This window comes from Trifolium pratense, linkage group LG6 (assembly GCF_020283565.1).
Source record: "Trifolium pratense cultivar HEN17-A07 linkage group LG6, ARS_RC_1.1, whole genome shotgun sequence".
NCBI classification, from domain to species: domain Eukaryota; kingdom Viridiplantae; phylum Streptophyta; class Magnoliopsida; order Fabales; family Fabaceae; genus Trifolium; species Trifolium pratense.
This window is the reverse complement of record NC_060064.1, coordinates 23,825,034-23,846,317: the sequence shown is the minus strand read 5'-3', so window position 1 is coordinate 23,846,317 and position 21,284 is coordinate 23,825,034. Positions and strand designations below refer to the sequence as shown.

Sequence of the window (21,284 nt, the reverse complement as noted above, 5' to 3'; positions counted from 1 at the left end):
TTATTCATTCAGAAGTTCAGAGAACTATATGCTCTCTAAGGAGCAAAGGAGGAGGAGCAAGGAGGGCTAAGGAGCTCTCAAGGGAAGGAGACTCTCCCCCACCATCGGGAGAAGAAACTTCCTCCGCAAGGAATCGAGGTTATTTTTATGCATGTTCAGTATGCTTAATAGTAGCTAAGTCCCTTTAGGTTAGGTCGAGTAGATGAACTCCCGTATGAACGCTCAGACATGTAATTTGGTTCGAACAAGACTATATACAATTACTATTTAGTTATTATCTGTTATTGTCTCTGCTTATTTATACACTTTCATATATGAATGACCACATATTTTGTTAGTAACTAGAGTCGAAGTGGATCCCATGACACATTCCGAACTAAAGAGATAATATAACCAACCAACATGAGATCATGAAATCCAGCATCTTAGGTTATGTTTGTGATTAAGATTAGCACATAATTAAATTCTGCATGATTTAAGTTAATCAAACATGGTAGGAGAACACGTGACAACTTGTTAAACGTTGAACTCGAGGGTAAAGATACTATAAAAACACAATTTGTTAAACGTTGAACTTAAGGGTAGAGATACTATAAAAACAAGGGGGAAACCTACCAACAGTTAATTTTACTTAGTCAATCGCAATAGAGGTAAGGAATGGTAACACTGAACTTATCTTAATAGAAATTAATCTACCAGATAATAAAGTAATCAGATATAGCGTTAGTTACCGAGCAGGAATAAGGGAGGGATTCGAAAACACTTAACCTACTTTTATCATCTTGAACTCTTTCTTTTATCTTTAGTCTTATATTATCTAACTTCTGTCTCAAAGCCTTTTTCAAACAAACAAAGCGAAAGCAAAACTATCTTAATTCCTAAACGAAACTAGTCACCTTGGCACGATCCCTGTGGAAACGAACTCATTCTAAACACTAGAGTGTGAATTATTACTCGACGACAGACTGGTCCACTTGCCAGACTGCAGTCAATAGTCAATTGTGCCTTAAGCCCCTAAGGAGTGATATGGGCAATGAAGTTTATTTGAAGAAAAACTCGTGAGAGATATATTTTGTTAGGGTTGGAATTTAGGGGTTTTCTTTTCAAGTAGCTTATGAGATGAGTTTATAGCTTATCATTTTTTCTTCCAATTTTACCACTATTAGAAAAAAAATTAAAAAAATATATAATTACTCAGTAACATATGATAATTAAAAAAAGGACATCAAATTCATAATAAGAGCAGGGCACTCAATTTCAGGGACCACCCAGCTGACACCTAGTCTAGCAGCCAAAGCTTCAGCCGGGTGCCACATTAGTACCCTGTTTCAAACAAAGTGAAATTATTGCACTTTCAAATGTATGCATCAACACTAAATAAATAAAGGGAAACAAGCATAGATCTAGAAAAACAAGATCTAAAACACCAATAAACAAGAAAATATAGAATAACTTGTAGAGAAAATAAAAATCTTAAGATGTAAAATGAATATATACCAATAACAATAAACAAATTCACGTTAAACAAAAACAACATTAACTTTGTTTATCGTTGTTCGTGAGACATTTTTAACTCCTCAAACACAATTTAAGAATGAAATCAAAATAAAGCTTTAGAAACACGGACATCCTCCATTACCGGACAAAATAAGTTTGGATTTGCCGATGGATCAATCGTTGAACCACTAGAAGGTGACCTCAATATCTGGCATGGCGAAAAAATGATAGCACCGTCACATCTTGGATCCTAAATTCTGTCTCTAACAAAATTCAATCATCAGCAGTTTACTCCAATTCGGCTTACGACATTCAAAATGATCTTCATATGTGTTTTCACCAAAACAACGGGCCTCACAATATATGATAGAAAGTAGACTAAATATGACTTTTTACTTATATTTTCTTTACTTATACTTTTTACTTATATTTAAAATCGGAGAAAGCAAGGACGTGATGAATAATCAAACAAATAAGCAAAAAACTGAGAATACAAACACAAAATGTTAGTTTAAGTCCAAAGGCCAATATGATTCAGTATTTAAATGTGTGCAGGCCTTGTTTGTTTTGCGGTAAATTAAATTATAATGATGCTTAGGCTTTACAATATTATAATATATAGGCCTTGTTTGTGCATCAGTTACTAGGCTTTACAATATATAACAATTGGAATAATAACCGATTTTCCAGAACTCTCCCTCTTACATCAGTTACTAGCACAAGCAACATTATCATCACCCTGTACGTTAAACACAAACACAACATCTATAATAAGTAAAGAAAAATAATTATATATAGTTTGTTTGGAGTCTCTTTAACAAGGTATGTGTTGATGATAAGTGAATTGAGATAGATTCATTGTTGCTTGTAATACAAGTTACCAAGTTAGTTAGTTAGTTTTACTTGTAAGAAACAGTTTTAGTTAGTTACAACTACTTCTACTAGTTGGTTATGATCCCTTAACTTGTATATAAGGTAGAACACTGAGATTGTAATGATCAAGTTGCATAATAATTTTTTCATTCTTTCTCTCAATACGCGCTTACTCTGCAACTCCTTCATCTTGTACCTTGCAAGATCTCTTTTCATGGCATACTTAACTCACTATACCTACTCTTTGCTGCAAGGAGGCATGTATCTTGTAATAAATCCAAAGTATACTTTCTTTGACATAGAGAAATGCACTTATCAGTTCTATCAACTTCAAATCCCAAGAAATATTTTAGAACACCTAAATCTTTGATGCTAAATTTCTTGTCAAGAAGGATTTTGAGTTGATTTATCTCATTTATGTCAGTTCCTCCTAAAACCAAATCATCAACATAGACTAGAATAAGGAATAATCAACTTTGGATTGTTGATAACCTGATGCAATAAGTGTTTCAGTAAGCTTTGCATTCCATTGTCTGCTTGCTTGTTTCAATCCGTACAAGGATCTTTGAGCTTGCACACCAAGTCAGGTTGTTCAAGCTTAAGTGTGGTTGCATATAAACTTCCTCAAGTGGTGCCAATGGAACCATTTGGTTATTTGAGGTTAATGGGAGATATTTTTCTGATGCATTGAAAAAATTCAAGTGAAAAACAAATATGATCAGTAGCTCCTGTATCCAAAATGAATTCATTGGAGTTACTAGAAAGAGGAATGGTACACAGAACACCTGAATGTGTGGTCACATGATTTATGCTATGAGAGGGCAATGATTGAGAGCCTTGAAGGAGTGCTAACAATGCCTTATGCTGTGCTGGTGTAAAGAGCAATTTTCCAGCTTCTGAGTTATTGTTATCTTCATCATAAGTCACTGATTGAGTCTCATCATCATCATCATCATCATCATCATCATCATCATCATCATCATCATCATCATCATCATCATCATCATCATCATCATCATCATCATCATCATCATCATCACCATTAGTATTAGCAAGTAGCAACATTATTCACAGTGCCATTAATTTGTAAATGTTGCAAATGAGGTGGATATCCATACTTCTTCCAGCAATTATCAATAATATGGTTTGTTTGGCCACAACGAGTGCATAGCTTTGTGCCTTTACCACGACCAGAATTGGATCTTCCACCTTTAGTGCCTCTTCCTCTGCTAGATTGACCCCTTCCTGCATAATCTCTATTACCAGAAACAGATAAGATCTTGGATTCATCAAAGGGAATCACAGTCTGCCTTTCTTGTTGGACAAGCAATGAGTAAACCTTGCTAAGGAAATCACAGTCCATAAGCATAATTTGAGATCTTACTGCAGAATATTGTTCATTTAACCCTTTAAGAAAACGAATCACTTGATCACTATCTTTGTATTCTTTCATTTTGGCAATAGCATTGCAGTTATGAACACAATTAGAAGTAGGGATTGGCCTAAAATTACGGTTCAAAATGACGGTTCCATCACACTCCCACCCTTATATACACTAATGTCTTTTTAGATCAAAACATTCCTTTTCCAGTAAGAAGAAAGAAACAGTGCTAGAATTTATAATGTTTGAAGTCCATGAAATGTGAAATATGTAGATATTCATATATGAACCCGCTAGATTGATTAGATGAAATAGTGAGAGTCTCCAGAGGGGATTGCTCGTGGTGGTGCATCGTGGATTGAGACCTGCAAACACTCAAAAGCTCAAAGGTTGAAGTGCTCTACGGAGCTTTTAGGTTCAATTCCCTCCACTAACACAACATTTGTTCTATGGTAGTAACATTGCCTTTATTCTTGTGTTATTTATTTTAAGATAAGAAGATAAATGAAATATTGCTCTTTACAGAATATGCTTGAAATACAATAAAAAGTTATTAAAATTGTTTGTTACTCAAATACTAAATTTAAATTTCTACATGAAAGAAAAATAACAATATTAACAACACGTTCCACACTAACCCAACCAGATTCCATATGCCTAAAAACAGAAATTACTTTAACATTGCTCCACGATCTTATTTGAAACTGTATCTGCTACACATCCTGAAACACCATAATTATTCATCCTTCATTTATTTAGTTTGTGTTCTCAAGCCCACTTGATATCTTGTATGATTTTAGCTCATCTATTAGTTGCATTAAGTTGTTGCGAGAGGATCCACCTTCCTCTATACTCTTGTTTGCAACATCACCAAGTTTTTTTGCTCTACTCCTAATTTCTATGCTCTCTTCTTCACTTCCCATCAACAATACCACAGCCTTTGCAATCTCTTCTCTTCTCACCAAACCATCCTCCCCCAAACTCCACCAAAATTTGTTCACTTTCGATCCAACTGGAACTCCAATTTTTAGAACATCAACAAGCAACTTCTCATTGTAAAATTGCTCAGCAAACATCGGCCATGTGATCATTGGCAAACCGGCATTAAGGCTTTCAAGAATCGAGTTCCAACCACAGTGAGTCAAAATCCCTCCAGTTGCAGGATGATCCAATATCAGAAGTTGTGGTGCCCAATTCCATATGATGTACCCCTTTTGGCTTTCTTTCATCCTTTCCTCAAAATTTTGAAAAAAACCATCTTCGTCTTCATCTCCATCTCCGTCTTTTTTCCTAACAACCCAAATGAAATTATGACCTGAATTTTCAAGTCCATGAATTATTTCTACAATCTGAGCATGAGAAAGCCTAGTCAGGCTTCCAAAACTTACAAACAAAACAGAATCATTTGGCTTTGAATTAAGCCAATTAAGACTTTCTGAGTCTACCACAAGGTCTTCGTTATGTCCCTTGTTAACACATGCTGAAACTGGTCCTACACTCCATGCTTTGATCCCCATTGTGCTCTTGTAAAGTTGCTCATAATCACTTTCAAGCTCATGAAAGCTATTATACAGTGTTCCGTAGCTTTTTTTCTCAGATTCAAATATTGCATCCATATAATCTGAGAATTTATTCCTACTCCGCATCCATTCGTCCAGCTGCAAAGCAGTAATCTCAATGTTATCTGGAATACCAGGAATTGAAAAAACCTCGCTATCAGATACTAAATTCTCGTGAGGTTTATGCTTCCTGATAAAATGATAGCAACATCTTGAGAAGTAGCTTGAGCTGTAATAGTAAAGTATTGGAACACCGAGTTTTGCAGCTGTTTCAACTGTCCAATGATAATAAATATCTGAGACTATACAATCTGGTTGCAGATCAAGGAACAGAAGCTCAATTTTTTCTCGGAGCATTGAAATTCCAATACTGATTTTTCCCATCATTTCTGGGGAAGTGCCATCTTTGAAATTTTCAACTCCATCAGGGAGACCAACTTGAGCTGAAGGGAATTGAATCACACAAAATCGGATGGAATATCCAGACAACAAGTCACTATCTACGGCTTTCTTGAATGTCAAGGCATTTGCTTGTGTAGTGATAATGGTGACATTAACACCATGCTTTGCAAATAGCCTTGCTGTGTCAACTATGGGATTCATATGGCCAGGAGTTAGATGTGGTAGAAAAATAACATCGAGTTGTTCGGATTGTGATTCCATTTTTATGTAAGATGAGATGAGAAACACTACTCACACTTTTTCTTTCCAAATACAAATAGTGCATCTACCTTTACTTAAGTGTTTCTCATACAAGTTTCAAGTTGTAATGAGATATATAAAACTAAAATTTTGGGTGAAGGGATAAATGACACTTTGTTTAGGGCATGAAAAGGCTCGAGGGCTCAGTTAACACTTGCGAATAAAAATACAACACCAGTAGAAACCTTCAATCCGCTACATATAGATACAAATCTTGTCATGCCTCACTAGATTAACCCCTGGAAGTTAAGTGATACTCTTTAAGGTCCTAAATATTCTGAAAGTTGGGTGAACACAAGTTGATGTATCTAGTTCAAAATTTGGACAAGATACATCAATTTTTGTTGACCCGACTTTTTCTTATATTTTGTAACAGATGGAGTATTAATTTATATATGATAGTAATTGGATATGTTTCTTTTATTTGCTTCATAAGGTCAATGCAATTAATTTATAGGTAATTTATCTTCTAGCCGTCCTTGGAATTGTCTCCATCTGTTGTAAATGCTGGTATATAAGAACAATTAGATTAGTTTATCAAGGTTTGAGTAGCATATTTTATGTTTAAATAGTTAAACTAAAACTTATGCCTATGTCCGTTTCTGTTTTGAAAACATCAAATTGCATAATCACATTAAAAAAGGTGGAATGATTAATGGTAGGTAGAGCTTGTTGTTGATGTCAGCAAATTTGGATTTGTATATTAAATTTACATTTTAACAGCTAGAACCACAAAAAGAACTAATTGTAATCTAAGAATTAAATTCTGCAAAAATCTACTTAAATTCTGATTCATTATTTAAAGATAATTAGCAAATAAAACAGTTAAAACTTCTAATTGTAATCTAAGAATTAAATTCTGCAAAAATCTACTTAAAAACATTAAACTAAAGCTTGAGTCCTAACAAATTACTCCTCAAATACACTGTAAAAAATTATAAATACAAGATTCGTCAAGAACTGTGAATGATTAGTATAAGTCCTTATACAACTATATTTTAGTCCTTATAAAACTTAAAGTGATTATGCAGTTTGATTATAAATTTAGTCAATTTGATGCTGTCGAAACAGAAACAAACAGTCATAAACATACTTCTAAATTTTGCTAATCTAATTATTCTTATACCAAGAAATACAAAAGGAAAGAACAAGAAGAGGAGACAAATTACCTATAAACTAATTCCAATGCCGTATAATGCAAATAAAAGATACGTATCTAACTATGTCAAGACTCAAGAAAGAACAAAAACCAACTTAGTGAATAAACAAGACTAAACAAATTATTCTTTTTAAATTGACAAATAAAATTATATATACTTCTTTAACTCAACATATTCATCATATGAAAAGAAATATCACTTACCACTTAAAACTTGAGTGAGAAAGATTAAAAGTAAGGTAGACACTAAAATTGTCATAAAAATGGAAACTCATTCGCAACAACTCAATGTTATTTTTCTACCGCATTTTACTCCTGGTCATATGAACCCTGTGGTTGACACAGCAAGACTATTTGCTAAGCATGGTGTTAATGTTACCATTATCACTACACAAGCAAATGCCTTGTTATTCAAGAAAGCCATTGACAGTGATTTGTCTTCTGGATATTCTATCAGAACTTGTTTGATTCAATTCCCTTCAGCTGAAGTTGGTCTTCCAGACGGAGTTGAAAACATCAAAGATGCGACTTCCCAGGAAATGCTTGTTAAAATCATTCATGGAATTGCAATCCTCCAAGATCAAATTGAGCTTCTGTTCCAGGATCTGCAACCAGATTGTATAGTCTCGGATATGTTATATCCTTGGACAGTAGAATCTGCTAAGAAACTCGGTATTCCAAGGATTTACTACTACACCTCAAGCTACTTCGCAAGTTGTGCAGCTCATTTTATCAAGAAGCACAAGCCTCATGAGAATTTAGTTTCTGATACCGATAGTTTTTCAATTCCTGGTCTTCCACATAACATCGAGATTACTTCTCTACAACTACAAGAATGGGTGAGGACAAGGAATGAACTCTCAGATTATTTTGATGCAATATATGAATCAGAGGGAAGAAGCTACGGAACACTTTACAACAGCTTTCACGAACTTGAAGGTGATTATGAGCAACTTTACAGGAGCACGAAGGGGATCAAAGCATGGAGTGTAGGACCAGTTTCAGCAAGTGTTAATACGGGACACAAAGATGATCTTGCAATAGATTATGAATTGCTTAATTGGCTTGATTCAAAGCAAAATGATTCTGTGTTGTATGTAAGTTTCGGAAGCTTGACAAGACTCCCTCATGCTCAGATTGTTGAAATAGCTCATGGACTTGAAAATTCAGGTCATAATTTCATTTGGGTCGTTAGAAAAAAAGATGGAGAAGGAGACGAAGACGGTTTTCTTAAAGAGTTTGAGCAAAGGATGAAAGAGAACAAAAAGGGCTACATCATATGGAATTGGGCACCACAGCTTCTGATATTAGGCCACCCTGCAACAGGAGGGATAGTGACTCATTGTGGTTGGAACTCAATTCTTGAAAGCCTAAGTGTTGGTTTGCCAATGGTGACATGGCCAATGTTTTCTGAGCAATTTTACAACGAGAAGTTGCTAGTTGATGTCCTTAAAATTGGAGCCCCAGTTGGATCAAAAGTGAACAAGTTTTGGTCTAGTAAAGGCGAGGATGCTGTGGTAACAAGGGAAGAGATTGCAAAGGTTGTGACATTGTTGATGGGAAGAGAAGAGGAGAGCATTGAAATGAGGAGGAAGGCGCAAAAACTTGGTGATGCTGCAAAGAAGACTATAGAGGAGGGTGGATCCTCTTACAAAAACTTGATGCAATTCATAGATGAGCTAAAATCATTGAAGATATCAAAAGGGCACGAGGAATAGTGACGGTGTTTCACGATGTGGAGCTGAATTTTCTTTATTTTTGAATGTAAACAATAAACACGCAAGATTTATCGAGGTTCTGAGCAATTTGCATCCTACATCCTCACTGAGGTCTACCCCATCACTATGATCAAGTTGAATACATAGCAAGAATGTTGCAACTTGCAAGAAGGTCTGGGAAAGAAAATCACAATCTCCTCACTTCAACACTTTATTTCTCTCTTGAACAATGATTCTGTGTAATGTCACTGTTATGTACTTTCACAAAGATGCATCAGCTTATATACTACCGAAATACAAAAGTAGTTATAAAGTTAGTTGGTGACCAACAGCTCATTTGATAATGTTACAATGTTTGTCAGTCAGTATCTCACTTAATACTGTCTCATACAAATATCATTATCATCTGACATAGATCACTCGCATCGCATCACAAGACTATATGATAAAAAATAAAATAAAAAACACTCGTGCATTGCAGGGTTCATGATCTAAGGACTACCAATACAATTATTCTTCAAGAGAAAGTCAAATTAAGGACCCCAGGTGGCGAGTCAATAAATTCGCACAACAATTAACCTCACGGAAACAATGAGAAATTGAAGCATTAAAATTAGATAATTGAAGATTGAGAACCTCTTCAAGGCTGTTTAAGATAGAAAGTAGAGGTCAATATTCTAGTGACAGTAGTGGTCTATTTGATGTGTGTGGGGTGCATGTTCGAACATGTGATTCTCGACAGTGGACTATTTGACAACAAAAAAAACACATTATAATGTTAGTTTTTAAACTATCTTCGTATTCATAAGAAAACTTTCATAAAATTGCAATTGGTACATATAGATGAACTTTCCACTTACACGAATTTTTACTTGTGCAGTTGTGTTCTAGTCACGATTGTCTCAATTGGTAAGTTATAGACAAATTCTACTATAAATCATCAATGGGGTTGATGATTCTCTCTGACCTTGCATGAGACAAGAGTGCACATCATTTAATTTATTTATTTTTATGAAAAAAAATATATTTTCATAAATATTTACTTGGAGAGATATTATAGTATGTAACTATGTATAAAACAACTTAAATCCATAAAGTCCCTGTGAGTTTAACTCAGTTGGTAGGGCTATCGCAATATTAAATGCAGAACCGGAGTTCGAATCCCGAACACTCCACTTATTCATATTTTTTTGGACTACTTGACAAAGCAGTTGTTTAATGAAAATTGTCAAACAGTGAGAGTATCTTTGGCACTGATGGTATGTTTGGAATGGTGACTGAAGGATCTAGTGATTTCTTCTTTTGTATGATTATAACTCTACAGTTTAATCACAATCATAGCAATGGAAGGGAAGATCCGAAAGATGTATTTTGCTCGCTTCAGTTGGTAAGTGCGTTGTTTAGCTTTTCACTATAATAGTCCCACATCGCTTAAATGAAAGAAGTTTAAAGTGTTTATGTAATGCTAGAACACATAATAGTTCGTCCCTTCGGGGACATCCGATAAAATTGGAACGATACAGAGAAGATTAGCATGGCCCCTGCGCAAGGATGACACGCACAAATCGAGAAATGGTCCAAATTTTTTTGCCATTTTTTTCTTCGAATTCTCTGTTTTCTCTTTTCATCTGCGTTTTCCGAACTATTCATCTCCATTTTTCCCTCTTAATGTCTGCATTAATTTGAAGTTTTGTTTCTGATTTTAGGGTTTTTCGTTTTTGCAGTTTGAAGCTGTTGGTGTAAAGTATTGAAGATTACAGACAACTGCTAATTTTAGGTTTTTTTTTTTCTTTTGCAGACTGAATCAATTTTGCTTTGGTTGAAATTTTTTTTTTTGTTTAAGATGAGTGGGAATCGAACCCATGACCTATAGCGTACTACCCAAATCCCTCACCACGACCAAACCAAGTGGCTTGTTTGAATGTTTATTTACTTTCTGTGATTGTTGAATTGAATATCGTAATACCTTATGGGAAAGATAACAAGTTAGATTTCATTCATGATTTTGGAAAATTTCATGAGAAACTGTTCTAGGAAAATTTGTCTGAGAAAAAAAAAAATTAATACCTGAACAGAAGTAAAGAAGAGATTTTTTGACTAAAAATTGGCAGGACCAATTATTTAACCTTTGTAAATGAACTTATTTTCAAGATTTGTTGATCAATGCTGGAATGTAGACGTTTTGTTGAAAATGCTGAGTGTTTTCCAAACTTGATAAAGCTGGCCTGCTTGTTGCCACAAAAAGAAGATAATTTACGGAGCCGAATTTCGAAGGTTGCTTGCCTTTCCTTTGAAGTTTTTCAAATTTTGCATGAGTTCTAACAAAAGTTATTTCTCAGTTTTTGCTGATATAACCTATGTAAATGCAGTTTCTGTTATATGTATCTGAATGTTTTGGGGAGTCCTATGTGACATGCATAATGCTACCGGTAATTTTAACTGCAGTAGGGGATGACGCAGACTTGACTTTTTTTCCTACTGCTATCCATTCAAGAATTAAAGGTAACATTTTTTTCCCTGTGAATTTATTTTGTTACATAATTGCTTCATATTTGACCGTTCACTTGTAGGTTTGAGGCCAAGATCTGCCGTTGCTGACAGGCTTTCTGCAATGTGTGTCTTACCGCTTCTGTTGGCCGGTGTTTTGAGTGCTCCTGGAAAACATGAACAGTTAGCTGGATATTTAAGGAAGCTTCTACTAGAAGATAATTCCATGGAAAATCGATCAACCAAGCAAACTCCTGATATTATTAATGCTATCCGCTTCATTTGGTTCGATTATCACCACAAACATTTTTAAAATTCAACGTATTTTTGTCCAAAATTCATTACGAGCTTTCTTTATAATGCAGCACATATGAAGAATAAATGCTGGTATTTAATATATTATGGGAAATGGTGATCAGCTCTAACATGTGCATGAAAATAAATGCTGCCCATCTGCTGAAAGTTATTGTAAGAGTGCTGCTTTCTTAGTTTCGAGATGCATCTCATACAAATGCAAAAACTAAGATAGCTTCTTAATTAATAGGTTCCATATATTGATGCAAAGGCTGCTTCAACTCATGTTTTGCCTGCTCTAGTTACTCTTGGATCTGATCAAAACCCGAATGTAAAGCATGCCAGCATAGATGCATTTGGTGCAGTGGCTCAGCACTTCAAAAATGAGATGGTATCTGCTACTAGTATTTATCCCTGGTTTCTGTTGAAGTTATGATGTTAATGCAGCTCTTCATTTCAAATTCCGGATCAAATAAAATATCTTCCAGATTGTTGACAAGATACGTGTTCAAATGGATGCTTTTCTTGAAGATGGTTCCCACGAAGCTACTATTGCTGTTATTCGTGCGTTGGTGATTGCCGTACCACATACAATAGAAAGACTTAGAGATTATATCCTTAACCTTATTTCTGGAAAAAACTGTTTGGAGAAGTAATTAATGTCCCGACATTTTTGTGTCTCATTTTTCTAGTCTATGCGTGGTATGTATGTTGGCTTCCAAGGTCTCTGAAATAGTGTTTTTGTTTCTTTAACTTGACATACATCTTTTGTCCAAGATTTTCCAACTTACAGCAATGCCGAATGCAGCAAAAGATTTATGTGTTGACGAGAGCGAGCTGATGCATTCTGTGAGGCAATCCGTGCTCTGGATGCTACAGGTTTGCTCATTAAAAATTATATTACTCTGGCATGCCTAAATTCTTTTGAGATATACTTTGTTGTTCAAGTTAAGGTTTGATTGATAGCGTTAATGCTTTGGACTTGTACCAGATAACCGTGTTCTGTTGTCATAAGATTCAAAAAAAAAAATCATGGATTGGAAATATGTAATCTACACATGGATCTACCAGTTTTGTAGTTTTTCTGTATCCCGATTGGTAACTGTAATGTATGGATCTTTGTAGCTTTTCTTTGAAAGACTTGGATGCACTGGATCTGTGTAGCACTTTTACTCCTTGAGGTGCCATAACCTCCACTGAGTAGATGGAGTTAGGATTTCCCACATTTGTATGAATTATGTGCTGCTTATTGCTTCCTTCGTTTGAATGCTGCAATGCAAGGAAGAGGGACCAGCCCACCTTAAGTTCTGAGTCTCTCATTATCATATAGTGCAACATAACAAACATTTAGAGTAGTTTTGTATTCACTAGTATTTTAGTTTGAACACGGCATCGGGGACCAACTACCCAAATACAAATGTAGTTATAAAGTTAGTTGGTGACCAACTAACTTAAGTTACTTAACCAGTATTAAGTCATATAAAAATAGCAGTTTTTTTTCCATTCTAAGGAGCCTAACTATAAAACTCACACACACACAGACGAAGTGTTGATAAGTGGGGAATCATGGACTCGAACTCGCACTCCAACATATCAAATGTCTATGTAACATTTTACCATTGAGCTTTACTTACGGGACAAATAAGTAATAACAGTGTTTTAGTGACTCAAGTGTTAACATGTATAATACTGCTTTGCATTGAGCTTTGCATAGAGTTGTTACCTTACCTTACATTTGTGATTTCTTAGTCACATGGCAGCAACTTTCAATGTATAATGGAAGTCTCTATATTTCTCAAGCTGAAACATAATCTTGCAGTTAAAGCCCCAAAACTAAGGTCTCCACTGTCTTCATTTGCAGCTTTACTTGAATAATCATATTTTTATGCTTTTCAGAATTAGAATCAGTGTTTTGGAAATATTTTTATGCAATGAAGAAAAAGATTGTATGAGTAACAAGAGCAAAAAAAATTAAATTTCTTTTCCTTCTATTCCTGGAACACTGATTCAAATGCTAAAAAAGTAAGTATAAAATTGTCTCTTGTAAGTATGACTCAGTCGGCAGGGACATTACATGTAATATGCAGGACTGTGATTCAAACATGGCAACTCCCACTTATTCTAGTCACTAGACTTCTTGAATAGAAAAAAAATAAAGAATCCATATCCGAATAGAATCGCGAGTATCCGTTCGAGCCCAGTGAGGCGGGTAATGGAAACATTAATATCCACATCGGACTCATCCCTAAACTTGCCCGTTTAAATTGAAACTACATTTTATCTCTTTTAAATTAGAAACCATTAAACAAACTTTTAGATTATATTCATATGTTTATTTTTAAGTAGAGTCTCATGTGCGGGTGGGTGGGATGGAATACCTGAACCCCGTCAGGTATGGGTTTGAGGCTCTATTTTTTATTCCATTAGAAATTCTACTGACAGTATAAAATAAAATAAAAGAAGCATCCAATAGTATTAAGACTCAAGAACCAACTTGGTCATTAAATAATTAAGACAATAACATTGAACTCTACCTACTAATAATGATCATATAAATTTCAATAAAATAAACTTCCAATAATGTATAAGACTCAAGAACAAACGACAAGAACCGGCTTAGTCATTAAATAATTAAAACAAAAACATTCAACTATAGAACCTACTAATCATGATCATATAAAATTTATATCACTTACCATTTGAAACTTGTATGAGAAACATTTAAACAAATTTCAAATTGTGTTTAGAAACAAAAGTTGAGTAGTGTTTTGTCATCTAAAGTTTCTCATAGAGATGGAATCACAATCTCAAGAACTCAATGTTATTTTTCTACCATATCTAACACCTGGTCATATGAACCCTATGATTGACACGGCAAGACTATTTGCAAAACATGGTGTTAATGTTACCATTATCACTACACAAGCCAATGCCTTGTTATTCAAGAAATCCATAGAGAGCGACATCATTTCCGGATATTCCATCAAAACATGTGTCATTCAATTCCCTTCAGCCCAAGTTGGTCTTCCAGAAGGAATTGAAAACGTCAAAGACGGAACTTCATTAGAAATGCTTGGTAAAATCGGTCATGGAATTTCACTGCTTCAAGAGCAAATTGAAATTCTGTTTCAAGATCTCCAACCAGATTGTATAGTCTCAGACATGTTTTATCCTTGGACAGTTGAATCGGCTGCAAAACTCGGTGTTCCGAGGATTTACTATTATAGCTCAAGCTACTTCTCAAGCTGTGCTGTTCATTTTATCAGAAAGTATAAGCCTCATGAGGGTTTAGTTTCTGATTCTCAAAAATTTTCAATTCCTGGAATTCCACATAACATTGAGATTACCTCTCTGCAGCTACCAGATTACTTTAGAACTAGAAGTGATTTCTCAGATTTTTTGGATGTCATATATGAATCAGAAAGTAGAAGCTATGGAACACTTTACAATAACTTTCATGAGCTTGAAAGTGATTATGAGCAACTTTACAAAACCACAATGAAGATCAAAGCATGGAGTGTAGGACCAGTTTCAACGTGGATTAACAACGATGGTGCAACTGAAAACATTGCAGTAGATTCAGAATTGTTAAATTGGCTTAACTCAAAGGAAAATGATTCTGTGTTATATGTAAGTTTTGGAAGCTTGACTAGGCTTTCTTATGCTCAGATTGTTGAAATAGTTTATGGACTTGAAAAATCAGGCCATAATTTCATTTGGGTTGTGAGGAAAATAGATGGAAACGAAGACGGTTTTCTTAAAGACTTTGAGAAAACATTGAAAGAAAGCCAAAAGGGCTATATCATATGGAATTGGGCACCACAGCTTCTGATATTGAATCATCCTGCAACAGGTGGAATTGTGACTCACTGTGGATGGAACTCGATTCTCGAAAGCTTGAGTGTTGGTTTGCCAATGATTACATGGCCAATGTTTGCTGAGCAATTTTACAATGAGAAGTTACTTGTTGATGTTTTGAAGATTGGTGTTTCAGTTGGATCAAAAGTGAACAAGTTTTGGGTTAGCATTGATGAAGATGTGGTGAGAAGGGAAGAGATTGCAAAGGCTGCGGAAGTGTTGATGGGAAGAGGAGATGAGAGTGGAGAAATTAGGAGAAGAGCAAGAAAACTTTGTGATGAAGGTAAGAAGAGTATAGAAGAGGGTGGATCTTCTTACAACAATTTGATACAGTTCATTGATGAGATTAAATCATTGAAGATATCAAGAGAGATTGAGAAAACTAAGTAAATGAAATGGAGATGCATGGAGGAATAATGAATAAGGTTTCTTATTAATGTTGCAAATAAGAAGGAATGTTATGCAGTCCACAAATCTTAGCTCAACTGCCAGAAATGCTGAAATTGCTAGGTCGGACGTTATGACTGGGGTTCGAATTCCGGTCCCTCCACTTTGTGTGAGTGAGTTTCCAATGGTTTGTCATTTCGTCTATGTAAAAAAAAAAAAAAAACAAAGGAATGTTATGCAAGTATTTTCTCTATGAAATTAACTTTTAGGATGGTAGCTTTGAGTCTATTTTCAATGTAGAAAATGTTGATGCTTAACCCTTTGAAATTAACTTCGGAATTGTCTGCTCTTGTTGTAAGTGTTAGTCTACAAGAACAATTAGATTACTTTATTATGGTTTGAGTAGCATATTTTATGTTCAAATAGTTAAACACATGTCTATATCTGTTTCTGTATTGACAGCACCAAGGATTTGTATATTAAAATTGAACTAAGTAACTATCATCCTATAGTAAAAAAAACAGATTCAGAATACTCAGAAATGCAAGGCTCCACACTACTGCCATCTTCGCCCGCACGAAGCCTAAATTTTTTGCCCTTCTCACCGATTCATTAATTAAAGAAAATTAGTAACTAAAGCACTTAAATATACCAATCCTTATAAAACTAAGAGTGATTATGCAGTTTGACAATAAATTTGATCAAATTTGATGCTGTCGAAACAGAAACAGTCATAGACATACTTCTATGCTACAATCAAAACATGTGTGATTCAATTCCCTTCAGCTGAAGTTGGTCTACCAGGAGTTGAAAACATCAAAGATGCTACTTCCCGGGAAATGCTTGTCAAAATCATTCATGGAATTGCAATGATCCAAGAGCAAATTGAGCTTCTGTTTGAGGAAATGCAACCAGATTGTATAGTCTCGGATATGTTATATCCTTGGACAGTTGAATCAGCTGGAAAACTCGGCAGTCCAAGGATTTACCACTACAGCTCAAGTTACTTCGCAAGCTGTACAGCTCATTTTATCAAGAAGCACAAGCCTCATGAGAATTTAGTTTCTGATACCGATAGTTTTTCAATTCCTAATCTTCCACATAACATCGAGATTACTTCTCTACAACAAGATTGGGTGAGGACAGGGAATGAACTCTCAGATTATTTTGATGCAATATACGAATCAGAGGGAAGAAGCTACGGAACACTTTTCAACAGGTTTCACGAACTTGAAGGTGATTATGAGAAACTTTACAAGAGCACAAAGGGGATCAAAGCATGAAGTGTAGGACCAGTTTCAGCAAGTGCTCAATTGGCGTAATTCAAAGCTAAATGATTCTGTGTTGTATGTAAGTTTTGGAAGCTTAACAAGACTCCCTCATGCTCAGATTGTTGAAATAGCTCATGGACTTGAAAACTCAGGCCATAACTTCATTTGGGTTATGAGGAAAATAAATGGAAACTCAGGCCATATCAAATGTCCATGTAACATTTTACCACAAATAGCAGTGTTTTATTGACTCGAGTGTTAACATGGAACATTAAAGTACAATCCGGTTTGTGCATAGAGTTGTTACCTTACCTTACATTTGTGATATCTTAGTCACATGGCAGCAACTTTCATTGTATAATGGAAGTCTTTATATTTCTCAAACTGAATCATAATCTTGCAGTTAAAGCCCCAAAACTATAAGGTCTCCAGTCTCCACTGTCTTCATTTGCATCCTTATTTGAATAATCATCTTTTTATGCTTTTCAGAATCAGAATCGGTGATTCAGGAATAGTTTTATGCAAAGAAGAAAAAGAAAAAAGAGATTTTGAGAGAAGTATACATGACACTATAATAGAATTTGTATCCGCGAGTATCAGTCCGAGTCCCCCGACTTTGACGAGAAAAAATTAAATTGATTGAGTTTGGTTCGGTTTCTCCCAATTTTAAAAGACGGGTGAGGTGGATAATGAGAACATTGATATCATCCACCACCCTGGACTTGTCCCCGAACTCGCCCACTTATATCGAAACTACATTTTACCTCTCTTAAATTATAAATCATTAAACAAACTCTTTCATGGTGTTTATTCATGTGTTTATTTTTAAGTTTGATTCTTAAACACATTTTCTCTATTTGCTTTTCTTTATTTAAAATACTCATATCGTTGAAACAAAATAATTTTGAGTTTTTAACTTTCTTTTAATAAAAAATACGAAAATGCAATCCAAATTCATGTGCGGGTGGGTGGGATGGGATATTTTAACCCAGCCAGGTATAGGTTTGGAGTTATACTTTTTATTCCGTTAGGAATTGGTTGGGTTTGGGGAGGGCGAAAACTATGTCTTCCCCACCTCGTTGCCATGCATAGCGAAAAGACAGTTTCTCCAAATATTGACTAAAATAGCAAGTCTTTCATGGTCAGAAGGGCACACTAAAATGTAGAACAAGAAGTTACTACTAACCATAAATCAATCCTTCTATTTTAATGTGGATGATCAAATTAACCACATTTCTTGTGAAAACAGAAACAGTCATGACACAGTGTTAATAAAGTTGACCTTTTCAACTTAAACTATGCTACTCAAGTTTCAAAACTTGTTAAACTAATCTAACCGTCCTTATACCAACAAATACAACAAGAAATGAACAAACAAGAGGAGACATTTCCAAGGATGGCTAGAAGAAAAACATTACTTATAAACTAATTTCAATGCCACTATAAAATAAAATAAAATAAAAGAAGCATCCAATAATGTTAAGATTTCGAACATTTCCAATAGTGAAACTTGCACAAAAGTATTTTGTGGGTTCCATTGTAGCCACATCATTTCAAAACAAATTACTCATTTTTTATTCCAAAGGTGAAACTCTAAAGAACTTATATTGGTCTCAGTGTTTTACCTCACATATTAATATTTTATTACTCCAATGGTGCAAGGTTTGTGGTAAAAAAAAAAAGTAACAAACATATTATTTATTTTAATTCAAGTTCATTCAAAGTTCATTCATGCGAATAAGATTTTCTGCAGTAAATATTTCACGCGATTTTACGCTGTTTTTAATCAGGACCGTTCGTTCTAATATTATTGGTTGAGATTGATTTGTACGGATTAAATTAACATGTAATACGAACCGACCGATTTGAAATTGACGGCTGAGATCTAAAACTGTGTGTAACTTTGTGATTTACCAACTGCAATGCATCGTGATCCTTTAAAATACTCATTTTTCGAAATGCCATGCTCGAAAGGAACGCATGTGAAGTAACGCCCATTGGAGTTGCTCTTAAGAACAAACAGAAGAAACAAGAACCAACGTGGCCATTCAACTCAACCTAATAATGATCATATATAATTCAATAATTAAAACAAAAATATTCAAACTCTAGTACCAACTAATCATGATCATATAAAATTAATATCACTTACCACTTGAAAGTACTTGTATAAGAAACATTTAAACAAAGGCAGAATCACAAATTGTGTTTAGAAACAAAATTTGAGTATTGTTTTCTCATCTAAAGATGGAATCACAATCCCAAAAACTCAATGTTATTTTTCTACCATATCTAACACCTGGTCATATGAACCCTATGATTGACACAGCAAGACTATTTGCAAAACATGGTGTTAATGTTACCATTATCACTACACAAGCCAATGCCTTGTTATTCAAGAAATCCATAGACAACGACATCATTTCTGGATATTCCATCAAAACTCAGCTTATTAAATTCCCTTCAGCCCAAGTTGGTCTTCCAGAAGGAATTGAAAATGTCAAAGATGGAACTTCCTTAGAAATGCTTGGTAAAATCAGTCATGGAATTTCACTGCTTCAAGAGCAAATTGAAATTCTGTTTCAAGATCTCCAACCAGATTGTATAGTCTCAGACATGTTTTATCCTTGGACAGTTGAATCGGCTGCAAAACTCGGTGTTCCGAGGATTTACTATTATAGCTCAAGCTACTTCTCAAGCTGTGCTGTTCATTTTATCAGAAAGTATAAGCCTCATGAGGGTTTAGTTTCTGATTCTCAAAAATTTTCAATTCCTGGAATTCCACATAACATTGAGATTACCTCTCTGCAGCTAGAAGAATACCTTAGAACTAGAAGTGGTTTCTCCGATTTTTTGGATGTCATATATGAATCAGAAAGCAGAAGCTATGGAACACTTTACAATAACTTTCATGAGCTTGAAAGTGATTATGAGCAACTTTACAAAATCACAATGAAGATCAAAACATGGAGTGTAGGACCAGTTTCAACATGGATTAACAAGGATGGTGAAACTGAAAACATTGCAGTAGATTCAGAATTGTTAAATTGGCTTAACTCAAAGGAAAATGATTCTGTGTTATATGTAAGTTTTGGAAGCTTGACTAGGCTATCTTATGCTCAGATTGTTGAAATAGCTTATGGACTTGAAAATTCAGGCCATAATTTCATTTGGGTTGTGAGGAAAAAAGATGGCGACGAAGACGATTTTCTTAAAGATTTTGAGGAAAGGATGAAAGAAAGCCAAAAGGGGTACATCATATGGAATTGGGCACCACAGCTTCTGATATTGAATCATCCTGCAACAGGTGGAATTGTGACTCACTGTGGTTGGAACTCGATTCTCGAAAGCCTTAGTGTTGGTTTGCCAATGATTACATGGCCAATGTTTGCTGAGCAATTTTACAATGAGAAGTTACTTGTTGATATTTTGAAGATTGGTGTTTCAGTTGGATCAAAAGTGAACAAGTTTTGGCCTAGTGTAGGTGATGATGATGTGGTGAGAAGGGAAGAGATTGCAAAGGCTGTGGAAGTGTTGATGGGAAGAGGAGATGAGAGTGGAAAAATTAGGAGAAGGGCAAGAAAACTTTGTGATGAAGCTAGGAAGAGTATTGAAGAGGGTGGATCTTCTTACAACAATTTGATACAGTTCATAGATGAGATTAAATCATTGAAGATATCAAGACAGATTGAGAAAACTAAGTAAATGAAATGAATATGGAGGAATAATGAATAAGGTTTCTTATTAATGTTGCTAATAAGAAAGAGTATTATGCAAGTATTTTCTCTTTGAAATTTAGTTTTAGGATGCTAGCTTTGAGTCTATTTTCAATGTAGAAAATGTTGAGTCTATTTTCTCTTTGCAATTTTGTTTTTGCTTTTATGTAATGAAGTTGCTCACAACATATGAAATGGAAGATATGAACAAGAAACACAGCTAGCTGCATGCACCTGAGATCACTTAAAAATCTTGAAAACATATAATGATAGATGAATGCAATTTATACTGCCTAAGAAAAGAAATGGTGTAGTATATGAGATCAATCTTAATGTGAAATGAAAGTCACACATAGTAGGAGGAGGTGATGAATGTAAAAAA

The 21,284-nt window shown here is 34.8% G+C and overlaps 6 protein-coding genes and 1 non-coding gene across 11 annotated transcripts; 6 read left to right on the top strand and 1 right to left on the bottom strand.

Moving 5' to 3' along the window:
- Positions 1-4,216: 4,216 nt before the first annotated feature.
- Positions 4,217-6,240, bottom strand: LOC123890225 (soyasapogenol B glucuronide galactosyltransferase-like). The gene has a single exon (XM_045939787.1). The coding sequence runs from the start codon at positions 5,971-5,973 to the stop codon at positions 4,507-4,509; it is 1,467 nt and encodes a 488-aa protein (XP_045795743.1). The 5' UTR covers positions 5,974-6,240; the 3' UTR covers positions 4,217-4,506.
- A 1,164-nt stretch (positions 6,241-7,404) lies between these two features.
- Positions 7,405-9,172, top strand: LOC123890812 (soyasapogenol B glucuronide galactosyltransferase-like). Its single transcript, XM_045940513.1, has one exon. The coding sequence runs from the start codon at positions 7,435-7,437 to the stop codon at positions 8,887-8,889; it is 1,455 nt and encodes a 484-aa protein (XP_045796469.1). The 5' UTR covers positions 7,405-7,434; the 3' UTR covers positions 8,890-9,172.
- A 953-nt stretch (positions 9,173-10,125) lies between these two features.
- Positions 10,126-13,350, top strand: LOC123891595 (RAB11-binding protein RELCH homolog). Of its 5 annotated transcripts, XM_045941489.1 has the most exons (9): positions 10,361-10,666; positions 11,041-11,163; positions 11,259-11,391; positions 11,460-11,661; positions 11,742-11,844; positions 11,921-12,061; positions 12,159-12,282; positions 12,434-12,549; positions 12,662-13,350. In XM_045941489.1, exons 5-9 carry the CDS (start codon positions 11,758-11,760, stop codon positions 12,719-12,721), a joined length of 528 nt encoding a protein of 175 aa, XP_045797445.1. In that variant the 5' UTR covers positions 10,361-10,666; positions 11,041-11,163; positions 11,259-11,391; positions 11,460-11,661; positions 11,742-11,757; the 3' UTR covers positions 12,722-13,350. The 5 variants fall into 5 exon arrangements, with proteins under 5 accessions (XP_045797447.1, XP_045797446.1, XP_045797445.1 ...); XM_045941491.1 differs by adding an exon at positions 10,126-10,276 and having other exon boundaries at positions 10,614-11,163; positions 11,460-11,844; XM_045941490.1 differs by having other exon boundaries at positions 10,355-10,464; positions 10,614-11,163; positions 11,460-11,844.
- Positions 10,374-10,476, top strand: LOC123893410. The gene has a single exon (XR_006803505.1). It is a non-coding gene; the product is annotated as a U6 spliceosomal RNA (small nuclear RNA).
- A 728-nt stretch (positions 13,351-14,078) lies between the features above and the next one.
- LOC123891594 (soyasapogenol B glucuronide galactosyltransferase-like) lies at positions 14,079-16,317 on the top strand. The gene is made up of 2 exons (XM_045941488.1): positions 14,079-15,957; positions 16,004-16,317. The coding sequence occupies exon 1, from the start codon at positions 14,464-14,466 to the stop codon at positions 15,916-15,918; it is 1,455 nt and encodes a 484-aa protein (XP_045797444.1). The 5' UTR covers positions 14,079-14,463; the 3' UTR covers positions 15,919-15,957; positions 16,004-16,317.
- A 32-nt stretch (positions 16,318-16,349) lies between these two features.
- LOC123891945 (soyasapogenol B glucuronide galactosyltransferase-like) lies at positions 16,350-17,198 on the top strand. Its single transcript, XM_045941807.1, has 2 exons — positions 16,350-16,389; positions 16,702-17,198. The coding sequence occupies exons 1-2, from the start codon at positions 16,350-16,352 to the stop codon at positions 17,196-17,198; spliced, it is 537 nt and encodes a 178-aa protein (XP_045797763.1).
- Positions 17,199-19,377: 2,179 nt separating this feature from the next.
- On the top strand, positions 19,378-21,135 carry LOC123891592 (soyasapogenol B glucuronide galactosyltransferase-like). Its single transcript, XM_045941487.1, has one exon. The coding sequence runs from the start codon at positions 19,434-19,436 to the stop codon at positions 20,889-20,891; it is 1,458 nt and encodes a 485-aa protein (XP_045797443.1). The 5' UTR covers positions 19,378-19,433; the 3' UTR covers positions 20,892-21,135.
- The last annotated feature ends 149 nt before the right edge of the window (positions 21,136-21,284 follow it).